Source organism: Leopardus geoffroyi, chromosome B1 (genome assembly GCF_018350155.1).
Source record: "Leopardus geoffroyi isolate Oge1 chromosome B1, O.geoffroyi_Oge1_pat1.0, whole genome shotgun sequence".
In the NCBI taxonomy this organism is placed as follows: domain Eukaryota; kingdom Metazoa; phylum Chordata; class Mammalia; order Carnivora; family Felidae; genus Leopardus; species Leopardus geoffroyi.
Genome location: NC_059327.1, coordinates 95,702,713 through 95,719,483, shown reverse-complemented (window position 1 = coordinate 95,719,483; position 16,771 = coordinate 95,702,713). Strand labels below are relative to the sequence as shown.

At 35.1% G+C, this 16,771-nt stretch overlaps 1 protein-coding gene across 3 annotated transcripts in view; it reads right to left on the bottom strand.

Moving 5' to 3' along the window:
• SCLT1 (sodium channel and clathrin linker 1) overlaps positions 1-16,771 on the bottom strand; it is a 220,950-nt gene that overhangs the window by 162,041 nt on the left and 42,138 nt on the right. For all 3 annotated transcript variants that reach the window (XR_006709835.1, XM_045467740.1, XM_045467749.1), the window contains 3 exons: positions 12,009-12,144; positions 3,605-3,727; positions 1,377-1,442 (listed from right to left, as the gene is read on the bottom strand). Coding sequence is in view for 2 of the 3 variants with exons in the window: in XM_045467740.1 (XP_045323696.1) it covers positions 1,377-1,442; positions 3,605-3,727; positions 12,009-12,144 (325 nt within the window). In the remaining variant the exon portion in view is untranslated. The remainder of the gene's footprint in view (positions 1-1,376; positions 1,443-3,604; positions 3,728-12,008; positions 12,145-16,771) is intronic.

Sequence of the window (16,771 nt, the reverse complement as noted above, 5' to 3'; positions counted from 1 at the left end):
TGTGTCTTAGAAAAATTTTAATGCATTTCCTATGAATACTCAAATATTTGCTTCCGATGACTTTTATCATAATGATTTTGGGTTGCTTATAATAAAATAGGAGCTCTGTGGTATAAGGTAACAGAGGATTATATAATCCCTGAAATTCTAGGAGATATACTGAAAGAATGAATAATTGTGATAATAGGTTAAACTACTGATTTCATGCAGAAATATGATTTCCTGATTATGGATATTAGTCATTTAGTTCTGGAGCACTTTTAATATTATTTTTAAAATGTCTAAGAAGTATATCATCAAAAACTTTAAGTGATTAAAAAATAGAAGCTAAATAAGGCAAAATTTATTTAATAATTTTTTGCATGGTTAAAGGAGAAAATTTTGAAAGGTAGAAAAAATTAGATAACTTACTTTTGATGGCACAACTCCACTCTTAAACAAAGACATTTTCATTAGGTACTAACAAGAATTAGCAGAGTAACTAAGCAAAATGAAGAAAGGAAAGAGAGGAATTACCTGGGATGTCATAATTATATTACTCAACAATGAGGTAAAATAAAATTCCAAGAAGAAAGGAAAAGAAAAGGAGACAAAAGAAGAGAAAAAGAAAAGTGAGAGGAGAAAAAAGGTAAAGAGTAGAATTAGGAAGGCTAATTACATTTCTTTTAGAAAAATATTAAAGGGAAATTTAGATATACCAAATAATACTGGTGGTCAATCCACTAACAAATGATCCTTAATGTCCCATTATTTTTAAGAAATTGGTCTATTAGTTTATTTAACAGTTCTACAATTCTTATTATATACCTAGCAGTGTGCTACACGAAATGGTAAGAATAAAGAATGAGAGGGGTGCCTGAGCGGCTCAGTCGGTTGAGCGTCTGACTTCGGCTTAGGTCATGATCTTGCGGTCTGTGAGTTCGAGCCCTATGTCGGGCTCTGTGCTGACAGGTCAGAGCCTGGAGCCTGCTTTGGATTCTGTGTCTCTCTCTCTCTCTGTACCACCCCCGCTTGCACTCTCTGTTTCTCAAAAATGAATAAATGTTAAAAAAAAAAAAAAAAAAAAAGAAAGAATAAAGCATGAGTCATACTCTTGAGAAGCTCACAGTCTAGAATACTCTCAGGAGATCCTACCTAGTACCCTAAGATAACCATTAGATTAGGTGGTATTTCAGAGAGATTTTAGCTTTAGATCTCCAGTAAGTTTTGTGAATTCTGTCATGCTATTGAATGTAAAAGATAAAAAAGAGGACTGCCTACTTAATTTCACGTAACACAGGATTTTCTGTTACTGATTTTTATTAGCATAAATAATATTTATAGTGACAATTTCTAGTTTGTATAAACAAGCACACTAAATGGATACTTTCACTTACCATTTCTATGTTCTCATTAGTAACATGAAGTTGCTTGGTCAGTTGTTGAAAATTGGTCAGTTGATCCTACAGTAGGAAGGTAGAAGTGTACATAAATAGCATTCTGTACAACAGACATTCAGGTTCAACCTGTATGTAAAATTAACCTAAAATCAAGTCTAAATTCATTGTGCCTAAGTTTAGATGAAATTACTTGCCTTTCTGTTATTGTGTGAATTAACAGTTGAAGAAATAAGACAAAAACTTTTAAAAATGATTACAAAAAATGAATGTATTTATTTTTTATGTAAGACCACTATTTCTAAAAAATTGGTTTATTAGTAAATAGACATGCTAAGAGAGACACTGCATAATTTTGGAAAACTACATTCAAACCTACTCAAAACCTATAACATAAAACCCTGGCACAGGAATTATTGTCCTTCTATCCCCCTTTTAAAATTCTCATGGCTTGAATTTTTAAGTTATGTCATTATCTGTTATGATCCTGTTAAACACAGTATGTGCAGGGGACACAAAATTGGAAGGGGCTGTTAATATGTTGGATGACAGAATTAAAGACTGATAGATAACTGGGGAAATAAGGACAAAGTATTATTTGTAAAGTCTTGTTCAAAAAAAGAAAACTAACTGCATAGCTACAGTACAAGAATAAAGGTAAATAACATAGGACTTAGTAGATTGACCTAAATGAGGAAAACAGCCTCAAAGAACTAGATTGTATTAGAAATGGTTTCTAGATCTCAGAAGTAAAAGCCTTTTCTTTTTGATAAAATGCTATCTATCTATATACACATATCCATACACAGACACACTTTCAATTTTTTTTTTTTTGACACAGAGAGAAAGAAAGAGAGGGGTGGGGGAGAGGGAGAGCATGGCAGGGAGGGAGAATCTTAAGCAGGTTCCAAGCTCAGTGTAGATCCCTACATGGGGCTTAATTCCATGACTCTGAGATCATGACCTGAACTGAAATCAAAGGTCAGTCACTCAACTGACTGAGCCACCCACGCGCCCCCACACTTTTGAGTATAGTTGACACACAATGTTACATTAGTTTCAAGTATACAACCAACACAATAGAGAAGTGATCCAACTTCTCTATACATGCTATGGCTCACCATGAGTATAGCTACCATCTGTCACCATACAATGTTGCTATAATATCACTGACTATATTCCCTATAATGTGCCTCTTATTCTTGTGACTTATTCAGTCCATATCTGGAAGCCTGTATCTCCTCTTCACTCCCCTTCACTCATTTTTCCCATTCTCCCCGCTCCCCTTCTCTCAGAGGTAAACGTCTTAAGGCTCAGACTACATATGGGTTATTTGCAAACCAGGGAATATATAGAAAAATCATTTTGTAAAGTGCAAAGCATCATGTAAGCATTATTATGACTCCTTTAGGTAAAAATTCCCAGTAATGCTGATAATAATAGGAACAATCTTAAACTGGAATTTGAAAAGTCCATAAATGAGAATTAAAGAAAGGCGTGATAACCAATGTATTTACATAGCTGCCTTCTCAAAACCCACAGAAAAGGAATCAGAATTGGGATTACTCTACAACTGTCAATGTTCCTAGTAGAAAAAGAATCAATGGAAGGATAAAGGAGGCAGATTTTTCAAGGAATGGATGGTCTTGTGACATGGTAAGTTCATGTCAACAGAGGTATACAGCAAAAGCTTAATGTCCACTTTGACAATATAAAAATCATTCTTGCTTTAGATAGAAAGAATGCCTTAATCATTAAGATCTCTTCCTATTATAAAACTCTAATCTGATTAACTTATGCTAAAACACTTGATACCTATCTTAGAGGTCACATTAAGGGTGTTAATATTTTCATCTTACATGACGTTGTCACTATATTTGAGCAGGTTTCTTCACTGGCCGTGATCTAATGAATAGTTTCTGTCTTAAGCAAGGTAGGAAATTAACAATATAAAAGTTTGGGGGTCCATTTATACAGAATCATCTTATACCTGTTTCTTAGAACTAAATACAGCTTCCATTGCTAATTTATATTATAAAACCTAATGTACAATAGGCACTGCTTTGACTAACTGTCCAAGAAATATCTAATCAGCAAAGGTCTATTTAACGTAAATAACACAATGGACACTTAGGCATTCCTCTTCAAAACTGAGTTTCTCCAGAATGAAGATATATAAGAAAACTATGAAAACTGAAATGTAAGAAAACTATGAAATCCAAGATTACCTTTTGTTTTTGACTTTCAACTACATGAATCTGGGCCTCAGTCATATATTCCTGGTAAAGTCTCTGAAGTCTGTCCAACTCCTGAGAAGCAGTCTGCCAGAGTTCCACAGCCTGAGTTTTTTCCTATAAAACAAAAAGAATCAAGAATTCATTAAATTATTAGTAGGCTATTACACAGTACAAATGAATCATATTCTTTTACAGAATGAATTCTTATATATAAAGTCACAAAAATATAAATAAGACTGTGTAAAGATTTTATAGTCGTACTATTTTTGATGATATGCACTTTGTATTTTTTTTAATCTTTTTTTTTTCTTTCTTGTCAGGGGGAAGGGCAGGGGGAGAAGGAGAAGAGACTCTCAAGCAGGCTCCATGCTGGGCATCAATGTAGCACCCGATTCCATGACCCTGAAATCATGACTTGAACTGAAATCAAGAGTCTAGACACAACCGACTGAGCCACCCAGATGCCCTGATACGCACTTGTGTTAATAACAATTTAGAGAAGAACCCAAAAGATGAAATTTCTTATGTTGAAATTTTTTTATTATTTCATAGCTAAAATTTAACTTTTTAATTTTTTTTAATGTTTATTTTTGAGAGAGACAGAGCATGAGCAGGGGAGGGGCAGAGAGAGAGGGAGACACAGATTCTGAAGCTGGTTCCAGGCTTTGAGCTGTCAGCACAGAGCCCAATGCGGGGCTTCAACTCATGAACTATTGTTGATAGTGCTGCTGTAAACATGGGAGTGCATGTGCCCCTCTGAACCAGCATTTCTGTGTCTTTGGATAAATTCCTAGCAGTGCAATTGCTGGGTTGTACAGTATATGTATTTTGAATTTTTTAAGGAACCTCCATACTGTTTTCCAGAGTGGCTACAACAGTTTGTATCCCCCCTAACAGTGCAAGAGGGTTCCCATTTCTCCACATCCTCGCCAACATCTGCTGTTTCTGGAGTTAATTTTAGCCATTCTGACCAGTGGGAGGTGGTATCTCATTTGGATTGTGTTTCCCTGAGGATGAATGATGTTGAGCATCTTTTCTTGTGCTTAATTTTTTTTTAATGTTTATTTATTTTTGAGACAGAGAGACAGAGCATGAGTGATGGAGGGGCAGAAAGAGAGGGAGACACAGAAGCCAAAGCAGGCTCCAGGCTCTGAGATATCAGCATAGAGCTTGGCTTGAGGTGGGGCTCGTACTCACGAACCATGAGATCATGACCAGAGCCAAAGTCAGACGCTTAACCAACTGAGCCACTAGGTACCCCTTGAGCATATTTTCATGTGTCTGTTTCCATCTGGATGTCTTCTTTGGAGAAGTGTCTATTCATGTCTTCTGCCTATTTCTTCACTGGCTATTTGTTTTTTGGGTGTTGAGTTTGAGATGTTCTTTATAGATTTTGGATACTAACCCTTTTTATCTGAGATGTCAATTGCAAATATCTTTTCCCATTCTGTTGGTTGTCTTTTAGTTTTCTTGACTGTTTCCTTTGCTATGCAGATGCTTTTTGTCTTGATAAGGTCCCAATAGTTCATTTTTGCTTTTATTTCCCTGCCTCTGGAGACATGTCAAATAAGAAGTTGCTGTGGCTTAGGTCAAAGAGATTGGTGCCTGTTTTCACCTATAGTATTTTGATGGTTTCCTGTCTCACATTAAGGTCATTCATCCATTTTGAGTTTATTTTTGTATATGGTGTAAGAAAGTAGCCCAGTTTCATTCTTCTGCATGTTGCTGTCCAGTTCTACCAGGCCCGTTGGCTAAAGAGACTTTTTTTCCATTGGATACTCTTTCCTTCTTTGTTGAAGATTGGTATATTTGTGGGTCCATTTCTGGGTTCTCTATTCTATCCCATTTATCTGTGGGACTGTTTTTATGTCAATACCATACTGACTTGATGATTACAGCTTTGTAATACAAGTTGAAGTCCAGGATTGTGATGCTCCCAATTCGTTTTCTTTTTCAACATTACTTTGGCTATTTGGAGTCTTTTGTAGTTTCATACAAATTTTAGGACTGTTTGTTCTAGCTCTGTGAAGAATGCTGGTGTTATCTTGATAGGTATTGCACTGGATGTCTAGATTGCTTTGGGTAGCATCAACACTTTAACAATATTTATTCTTCCATTCTATGAGCATGGAATGTTTTTCCATTTGTTTGTGTCTTTTTCAATTTCTTTCATAAGCTTTCTATAGTTTTCAGCATACAGATCTTTTACCTCTTTGGTTAGGTTTATTCCCAATTATTTTATGGTTTTTGGTGCAGTTGTAAATGGGATTGATTCCCTGATTTCTCCTTCTGTTGCTTCATTATTGGTGTATAGAAATGCAACCGACTTCTGCACATTGATTTTATATCCTGTGACTTTGCTGAATTCATGTATCAGCTTTAGCAGGTTTTTGGTGGAGTCTTTCAGATTTTCTACATAGAGAATCATGTCATCTGTGAAGAGTGGAAGTTTGGCTTCTTCTTTGCCAATTTGGATGCCTTTATTTGGTTTTGTTGTCTGATTGCTGAGGCTAGGACTTCCAACACTACGCTGAACAACATTGGTGAGAGTGGACATCCCTGTTGTATCTGATCTCAGGGGGAAAGAGCTTGGTTTTTCTCCATTGAGGATGATATTAGCTGTGGTCTTTCCTATATGGCTTTTATGATGTTAAGATATGTTCTTTCTATCCCGAGTTTTGTGAGGGTTTTATCAAGAAAGGATGCCATGTTTTGTTGAATGCCTTTTCTGCATCTGTAGACAGGATCATATAGTTCTTATCCTTTCTTCTATTAATGTGGTGTATCACATTGATTGATTTGCAAATATTGAACCAACCCTGCAGCCTAGGAATGAATCCCACTTGTTCATAGTGAATAATTCTTTTAATGTACTATTGAGTTCGATTTGCTACCATCTTGCTGAGAATTTCTGCATCCAGGTTCATCAGGGATATTGGCCTGTCATTCTCCTTTTTAGTGGGGATTTGGGTTCTGGAATTGAGGTAAGGTACTGCTGACTTCATAGAATGAGTCTGGAAACTTTCTTTACATTTGTATTTTTTGGAACAGCTTGAGTAGAATGTCTGGTAGAATTCCCCTAGGAAGCCATCCGGCCCAGGACTCTTTTGTTGGGAGATTCTTGATAACCCATTCACTTCTTCACTGGTCTGTTCAAGTTCTCTATTTCTTCCCATTTGAGTTTTGGTAGTATATGAGTGTCTATGAATTTGTCCACTTCTTCCAGATTGTCCAGTTTATTGGCATATATAGTTTTTCATAGCATCATCTTACACTTGTACTTCTGTGGTGTTGGTTTTACTATCTCCTCTTTTATTTGTGATTGTATCTATTTGGATCCCCTCTCTTTTCTTTTTGAAGTCTGGCTAGGGGGTTATCAATTTTTTTTATTCTTTCAAAAAGTCAGTTCTTAGTTTCATTAATCTGTTTTACTGTTTTCTTTTGGATTCTATTTATTTCTGCTCTAATGTTTATTATTGCCCTTCTTCTGCTGGCTTTGGGCTTTATTTGCTTCAGCTTTTCTAGGTGTAAGGTTAGGTTGTGTATGTGGGACCTTTCTGACTTCTTGTGATAGGCCTGAATTACAATGTATTTTCCTCTTAGGACTGCCTTTGCTGCATCCCAAAGGGTTTAGACTGTTGTGTTCTCATTTTCACTTGCTTTCACATATTTTTAAGTTTCTTTTTAAATTTCGTTTAACCTATTCATTCTTAGGTAGGATGTTCTTTAACCTCCATGTATTTGGGGGCTTTCAAGTTTCATAGTGTTGTGATCTGAAAATATGCACGGTATGATCTCAATCTGTTTGTACCTGTTGAGGGCTGTTTTGTGACCCAATATATGATCTATTTTGGAGAATGTTCCATGTGCACTCGAGAAGAATGTGTATTCTGCTTTATTATGAAAAATTCTGAATATATCTGTTAAGTCCACCTGGTCCAATGTGTCATTCAGAGCTATTGTTTCTGTACTGATTTTCTGCCTAGATAATCTGTCCATTGTTGTAAGTGGTGTATAAAAGTCTCTTACAATTATGGTGTTTATCAGTAAATTTGCTTCTGTTTGTGATTAATAGATTTATATAAGTGGGTGCTTCCACACTGGGGGCATATTTACAATTATTAAAACTTCTTGGTGCAGAGAACCTTTATTTATGATATAATGCCTTTTTTGATTTCTTGTTACAGTCTTTCTTTTCAAATCTAGTTTTTCTGATGAAAGTATGGCTACTCTGGCTTTCTTTCAACGTCCATTAGCATGATAGATGGTTCTCCATCCCCTCACTTTCAAGGAGTCTCTTGTAGGCAGCATATTGATGGCTCTTGTTTTTTATCCATCTTGAAACCCTATGTCTTTTGATTGGGGCATTTAGTCCATTTACATTCAGAGTGATTGTTGAAAGATATGAATTTAGTGCCATTGTGTTTTCTGTAGATTTGATGTTTGTGATGATATCCCTGGTCCTTCTGTAGTCTTTGCTGCTTTCCACACACACAGTACCCCTTAGGATCTCTTGTAGGCCTGGTCTAGTCATCACAAACTTCTCTAGTTTTCTTTTTGTCTGGAGAACTCTTTTTTTCTCCCCTTCTATTCTGAACGACAGCTTTGCTGGATAAAGGATTCTTGGCTGCATAATTTTCCTATCCAGCATGTTGAATATTTTCTGCCACTCCCTTCTGGCCTGCCAAGGTTCAGTGGACAAATCTGCTACTACCCTTATGTGTCAACCCTTGTAGGCTAAGGATCGTTTGTCCTTAGCTGTCTTCAGAATTCTCTCTTTATCTTTGTATATCGCCAGTGTCACTAGGATATGTCATGGTGTTGACCTGTTCTTGTTGATTCTGAAGGGAGTTCTCTGTGCCTGTTGGACTTGGATGCCTGTTTCTTTCCCCAGATTAGGGAAGTTCTCAGCTATAATTTGTTCAAATAAACCTGCCCCTTTCTCTCACTCTTCTTCTTATGGAACTCCTATGATATGGACACTCGTTTCATTTCATGGAATCACTTAGGTCTCCAATTCTCCCCTCGTGATCTAGTAATTTCCTCCCCCCTGCCTTTTTCTTTTCAGCTTATTTTCCAAAATTTTATCTTCTATTTCACCTCGTCTCTCCTCTGTTTCTTCCATTCTCGCTGTCACTGTTTCTAGTTTATTTTGCATCTCAGTTATAGCATTTTTTAATTCATCATGACTAGTTCTTAGGTCTTTGATCTCTGCAACAAGAGTTTCTCTGGTGTCTTCTATGCTTTTTTCAAGCCCAGTTGTTAGTCTTATGGCTGTTATTCTAAATTCTTGTTCAGATATATTACTTATATCTGTTTTGAACAATTCTCTGGCCTTGCTTTCTTCTTGAAGAAATCTTGAATTCTCTTTTGGGGAGAATTCCTCCGTTTTGTCATTTTGGCTAAGTTTCTGTGTTTTGTGTTTTAAAAGCTTCTTCTGTGTCCTGCACCTGAGTGTACTACTATTTTAAAAAGGGGTCATACCCTATCCAGGCCTGGCACTCCAGGTATTTTTGGTATATGTGGTGTGCACTCTGTTGTACATTTTGGCTGCTCATCCTAGTGATCAGTACTGTGCAGAGCTCCTCTTTGCTTGTAGTGGCGGAATGTGGGGGCCTTCAACTAGATGTGCTTTAATGTTTTTGATGAAGTAACCAACTCAACCCCCAAAAAAGGAAAGAGGGTGGAAGTCTTATCCCATAAAAAGAGAAAAATGAAAAGGGAGAAAAGAAATCAAAATAGAGAATCAAAAAACTATAAGGCTAAATTCAGGGAGAGAGGAAAACAAAGAAGGAGAGAGAAGGTGGAAAAAGAACAGAATAAAAATGACTGATATATTATATATATATATATATATATATATATATATATATACACTTGTGAAATTGAGTATATATAAATATATATATTATATATATATATACTTGTGAAATTGAGTAAATAATATATATATATTATTATTTATACACACACACATATATATATATAAGAATTGACCAAAAACAAATCAGAAACTTTGAGCCTGATTCCAAAAGAAACATAAAAGAGGGAAGAAAGAGAAAGAAAAAGAAAAGAATAAAGGAAAACAAACAGAAAAACAAACAAAAAGAAACACTTGTGTGTTGGTGCCTGGGACCAGTGGCTGTGCTGGTCTGGAGGAGAGGCCAGCTGTGTTGTATCAGTCAGTCTTCCTCCATTAAGTAAGCAGTTGTCATATGGGCAGATTTTGGTGTAAGCTGGTCTCGCCTACACTAGGGGCCACTGAGGTGCTCTCTTAAGTCCCACTGTGTTGGCGTTGGTGTTGGGGAGAAAAATGTCAACCCTCCAATCTCTCTTCCCTGGAATGGGTATCTCAACCCACACTGTTCAGGCAGCCCTCACAGAATAGTTAGGGGAGTCAGCTTGCCCTGATCCACAGTTCCTGCGCCTTCTAAGTGCTCAGCTGGGATTCATAACCCAAAGTCTCAAAGGACCCAGCTCAGTGGGACTCCTTTCCCCTGTTCTGGAGTAGAGCCACCCCACCCTGCTGATTTAAAAGGCCTTTGGCTGGCACCTGCAGGGTCTCTTTTCCTTGGGGAGGCAATATACCATCTTCACAAAGTACTCCAAGAAGGGGACTGTTCTCTCCCAGTACTCCTCTGAGATTCTACACCATGCTATGTGCTTTGGAGCTGGCTTCCTCCTCCCCAGAAGCATGAGCCAAGGCTTCCAGCTTGGTTCCACAGAAAGCCACGCACTTTTGAAATCTCCTTGTTTCAGCTTCTAAGGCTTTTTTGCAAAATAGAACCTGGTACTCTCCATATCTTTTGTTCCCCAGTCTGTGGTCCAGAGAAGTTTTCCTTTTGTGCTAATTTGACATTGGAATTTCACAGCCCCTCTCTCTCCTTTTTTTCTCTCCACAGAAGGGGTTCCCTCCCCTCTGTGCCTATGCCGTTTTATCTCCCCCAATTCACATACATGTACTTGGAATCTGCCAAGCTGTCTCCCTACAACTGTGGAGATACTTCTGCCACTCTGCATATCTATTTCCTGGGTGTTCAAGTGATCTGACCGAAATAGAGCTATGTTTGAGGGACAAGGAAAATCCCAGTCCCCTACTTCTCTGCCATCTTAACTTCTCCCTCTCCAATTTCTAGTTCTTAATTGTTTTTCAGTTTTACTGAAGTATGATTGACAAATAATCATTGTATATACCTAAGGTATATTAACAAAGGGTTGTTTTACATATGGTCTACCACAATCTATTATGGACTACTGAGAATTGTACATTGTGCATCAGCTTTTGCTACCTGGTTAGAAAGCATTCATAAGCTTCAATTAATTTTCATTCATTTCTATACAAATATTTAGAAATCCTGATAATACTAGTTTGAACAGAGTAAAGAGCATGCTTTTTCAAATTCCTTCCCTTTACACATTAAAAAAATAAAATCAGAGTTAAATACATGCTCCTTTATCAAGGTACATATAGCCTGCCTGATTAAATTCTCAATTTCACAAGTATAAAAATTTTAAAACCAAATTTCTAGGATATAAAAAAGTGATTTTTCATAGATAACTATAAAATCAAAATCACAATAAAGAATTTGTAATCTCCATTTATAAATGAGGAAACTGAGGCATGTAAGTAGAAAGTAGAATGAGATTCAAATCCATACAAGTTATGAGATGCCTAGAATAGAAAATCATAAATTAAAATTAAACTCCTTTATGTATAATCACAAAAATGTTCAGTGTAGAAAACAGGATATATGTATGTATAATATATATATATATGTATGTATACCAAATACACATATATACATATACCAAATACATATATATATGTATAACAAATACATATATATACATATAACAAATACATATATATATATATAAAACAAATACGTGTGTGTGTGTGTGTGTATATATATATATATATATATATATATATATATATATATATATATAACAAATATTTCAATTACTATGAGGGAGGACAAAAGGAGAGAAAGTAACTTGGAGAAGTATAATTTTGAAAAAATATAATTCTATGATCTTAGAAAACTGAAGAGAACACAGTATGAAAAGAAAACACAGAAAAATGAAAAATGTAAGTTTAGGTGAGTGAATAATTTTCTTTAAAAATTTTCTTGGGAATTAAAATATTTTAATAAGACATAAAAATCACATCAAAAGCTTTATGATTCAATTAAAACATACATTTTGTAACTATATTTATAACAATTAGGGAGGGTATATATTATACGTTTTGTTAGCTGTTAAATGTATCTTGTAGAAAATCAGTATGTATTAATTTTGCTGTTCCACTATTATCATTCATAAATAATGATTAACAGAGATTTAAAAAATTCTGTTAATTCAGAATAAAATTTTAAAAATATATGTCACTCACTTGATTGGCTAGTTGTAATTGTTCTTGAAGATTCCTGACTGTTTCATCATCTGTATATATATCATTTCCCATATCTGTGCCAAAGGGAAGGGTCTCCAGTTGCTTTTCAACAGCATCTTTTAATTCACTGTGCAACCTTCAGAAAAAAGTTAACACAATAGTAATATAAATTCATTTTACTAGCAGTAATCACTTTCAGAATCAACTAAAAAAACATTTTGGTCAGAAATCATTCTTTAAAATGAAAGTTCTTCACACACAAGTCATTTTTAAGTAGCCCTCAAAAATTAGAAGTTTTAATCACCATTAAATACTGCACTAAAAGTGTAAAAATATAACAATTTCAAACACACTAAATTGTCATAATTAATTCAAGCATAATTCAGTTTGTCCTAGAAAGATTTAAATTTTTCAAACAGGTAAAATTCAGATATTACACCCTATTAATTGATGAAAAAGCCATTCAGAAATGTAAATACAACAACGGTTTCATCTAGTCAATTAAAAGGAAATGTGATATAAAATTCTGTAGAATTATTTATTTTTTCCATTGCATTTCATAAATCTCAGTTGACTTACTAGATCCAGTTAATAAACAGAATAAAATTGTTGCTGGTTATGAAATCAAGACTATTAGTAGAGGCACAGTATTCAGCTAGACCATAACTCTGAAAGCCTTAAATTCAATTTTAATGTTAACATTAAAGTAAATTACACATATGTATTATGTTTTAAACAGCTACCAAAAAAAAAGTTAAAAAAAGTTATAGAAAGGTACATCTAAAAAGATGGATTGTTTTATTTTAAAACCAAAGAGGAAGAAAAAAAAATTTGTAATATCGGAGAAACTTGAAAACCCTTAACTCATACAATTATAAGCAGAAATGTTATTTATAATAAACATATCTCATGTCAAGTTTCCCAAAGAAACTGCATCCACCTATTTAAAATAAAGACAACTATCTACTGATATTAAAAAATCTCCATTGAAACTAGAAAACTTCAATTTAATATTTAGAATATATTTACTGAAAACAAAGCTCATCAAACACAGTTTGGATAATTTAGGAACAACAAGAAATTACTCCCTAAGGAAAGTACAGAATTTGCTAATTATTTCCTAGTTAAAAATTTTAAAAGTATTTAGAATTATCAATAACACAAAGGTTCATATTTTAAAATATTTCTAGTATTTTATGTTTTTCACTTTTATTCAATTTTTAACTCTAGTTCTAGTATAGTTAACAGTGTTATATTAGTTTCAGGTGTACAATATAGGAATTCAACAACTGCATACATTACTCAGTTCTCATCACAAGTGCACTCCTTAATCCCCATCATCTATTTCACCTATACCCCCACCCATCTCCCCTCTGGTAACCAGTTTGTTCTCTACATTTAAGGGTCTGTTTCTTGGTTTATCTCTTTTTCTCCCCACTGTTCATTTGTTTTGTTTCTTAAATTCCATGAGTGAAATCATACAGTATTTGTCTTTCTCTGACTCATTTCACTTAGCATTATACTCTAGCTCCATCCATGTCACTGCAAATGGCAAGATTTCATTCTTTTTTTATGGCTCAATAATATTCCATTGTCTTTATCTACAACATCGTTTTTATCCATTCATCTATGAATGGACACTTAGGCTGCTTCTATAATGCGGCTACAGTAAAAAATGCTACAATAAACACAGGATGCCGCATATTATCTTTTAGAATTAGCGGTTTTGTATTCTATGGGTAAGTACCCAGTATTATTATTATTGGATGCTAGGGTAGTTCTATTTTTACTTTTTTGAGGAACTTCCATACGGTTTTCCACAGTTGCCGCACCAGCTTGCACTCCCACCAACAGTGCACAAGGATTTCACATCACTGCCAGCACCTGTTTCTTGTATTTTTGATTTTAGCCATTCTGACAGGTATAAGGTGATATCTCATTGTAGTTTTGATTTGTATTTCCCTGATGATGGGTGATGTTGAGCCTCTTCAGATGTTGGGCATCTGTATGTCTTTTTTGAGGAAATATCTGTTAATGTTGTCTGCCCAGGTTTGTTTTGTTTTTTTGTTTGTTTGGTTTTTTTTGGCTTTTAAGTTTACTTATTTGAGAGAGAAAGAGAGAGTGAGCATGAGCAAGGGAGGGGCAGAGACACAGAGAGGGAGTGAGAGAATCCCAAGCAGCCTCCACACTTACCACAAAGGCTGACGTGGGGCTCGATCTTGCAAACTGTGAGATTATGAACTGAGCCGACATCAAGAGTCAGACGCTTAACAGACTGAGCCACCCAGATGCCCCAATATGTTGAAATTTAATATAATTACTACTATTTGGGGGCTTAAATCTACTATCTTAGTATTTGCTTCCAATATGCCCTGTCTATTTTGATTTTCTCTCCTTTAATGCTTTATTTTAAAAAATGTGTTTATTTTAGATGACTCTATTTAAAAAAGACTTAATTGTTTAGCAGTTTTAGGTTCATAGCAAAAGTGAGCAAAAAGTACAGAGATTCCCTAATATATCCCTTGACCCCCTTGCCATGACCTCCCCCACTATCAACATCTCCCACCAGAGTGGTACATTTTTGCAACTGGTAAACCTACACTGACACCATTACCCAAAGTCTATAGTTTACATTATGGTTCACTCTTAGTATTATAAAACATTCTATAATGACGTGTATCCATCACTATAGCAGCTTACAGAACGGTTTCACTGCCCTAAAAATCCTATGTGCTCTGCCTTTTCATCCCTCTCTTCCTTCACTCCCTCCCCGCAGCTCCTGGCAACCACTGATCATTTTATCATCTCCATAGTTTTGCCTTTTCTAGAACATCATGTAGTTGGAATGATACAATATGTAGCCTTTTCAGACTGACTGCTTTCACTTAGTAATATGTTTAGGGTTCCTCCATATCCTCTCATAGCTTCATAGCTCATTTCTTAATATTGCTGAGTAATATTCCCTTGGATGTACTACAGTTTATTCATCCATTCACCTATTGAAGGACATCTTGGTTGTTTCCAAGTTTTGGCAATTGTGAATAAAGGCAGTATAAACATTCATGTGCAGGTTTTTGTGTAGACGTACGTTTCCAATTCCTTTAGGTAAATACCAAGGAGTATGACTGCTGAATTGTTATAGTAAGATGATGTTTCATATTTTAAGAAACCACCAAATGGTCTTCCTAGGTGACTGTACATTTTGCTTTCCCACCAGCAATGACTAAGAGTTCCTGTTGTTCTATATTGGTTACTTTTTATTATTCTATTTTTCTACTTTATTAACTTGGCAGTTATATGATCCTTTACGTTCACTGTCTACCCTAGAGATTAAAACACACACACAGAATTAACAAAACTCTAAAATAAATAAGTATTCTATTACTTTTGGGCAATGCTGAAACCTGAGAATACCTTAACTGTATTTACCCTTTTCCCAAATTTATGATATTGCTGCTTTGTATTTTAATTCCCTACAAATACTTTAGAAACATTATTATTGTTTCAGAATAGTTAATGTGATATTCATTACACTTTCTCCCTTAGTTACCCTTTCCCCTCTTTTTGTAGAATATCCTTTTAGGATTTTAATTTTGCTACTGGTAATTTTTTCAATTTCTTTTCATCTGAAAATGTACTAATTTGACTTCTAGAAAAACATTTCACTAGATACATAATTCTAAATTAATAGTCCTTCTTTCAGCACTTTGAAGATATTGCACTGTCTCCTGATTTCCATCATTTGTTGAGTAGTCAGTTTATGTCTTATTGCTATTTCTTTGAAGACAATTTTTCTGCGTTGAACATTTTTAAAAATGGTCTTTAAATTTGTATTTAATGTTATAGCCATGTATCTAGATATAGATTGTTTGCTTGTTTTTGTATTATCCAGCTTATGATACATGCTGTTTCCTTAACCTGCAGATCAAGGTCTCTCTGTCCTCTCTTTCTCAGGCTTAAGTTATATGAATTTTAGTTTTCACTATTTCCCTTATGTCTCTTACATTATTTCCTGTATTTTTCTATCCCCTCGTCTCTGTGATCTTCACTCTGAATATTTCCTTCAGACTTGGACTGTATTCCATTAATTCCCTCTTCAGTTATGTCTTACTTCATTACCATATGTTTTCAGTTCTGAATTTGTTTGGTTCCTTTTTTAGAGTTCCCTATCCCCTTATCAACATTCTCAAAATTTTGTCTGTTTTCACTGAACATACTAAGCATAGTTATTTTAAAGGCCAATCCTGTGGATTTTTTTATATTGTCTATTATTTATCATTGTTTAAAACTATGCTCTTTAAGATATGAGCCAGATATTACATGGGGAGATATTTTGAGGCCTAGCAATAATGTTATCTTCCTATAAAATGGTCTTCCTTTTTTTTTTATTTTCTTCTACATGTGGCTAGTGGCATTATCGATCTCTGAACAGAGATTCAGGTAATTCCAAGCTATGTTTTAGATCTTTTTAGGACTACTAGATTTTTGGGGTCACTCTTACTCGTAGGGTACCCCAACCCAATGCCTGAAAGCTTACTGAGCCACCGAGCCTCTAACCTGATGGGCTCTGACTTTCCATTTGAATCTCTCTAGCTCTGTTAATTTGTTTCAAGCCCCATTTTTCAACCTTTGCCTACTCCAGGATAATGAGATATACCTATGAAGGCAGCCCCAAATGCAGGCTCATATCCCTGGATTTCATTATTTTCCTGGTCCTTCCCTAGAATTCTCCAATGAGTTCATTTAAACAGATCTGACTGTTG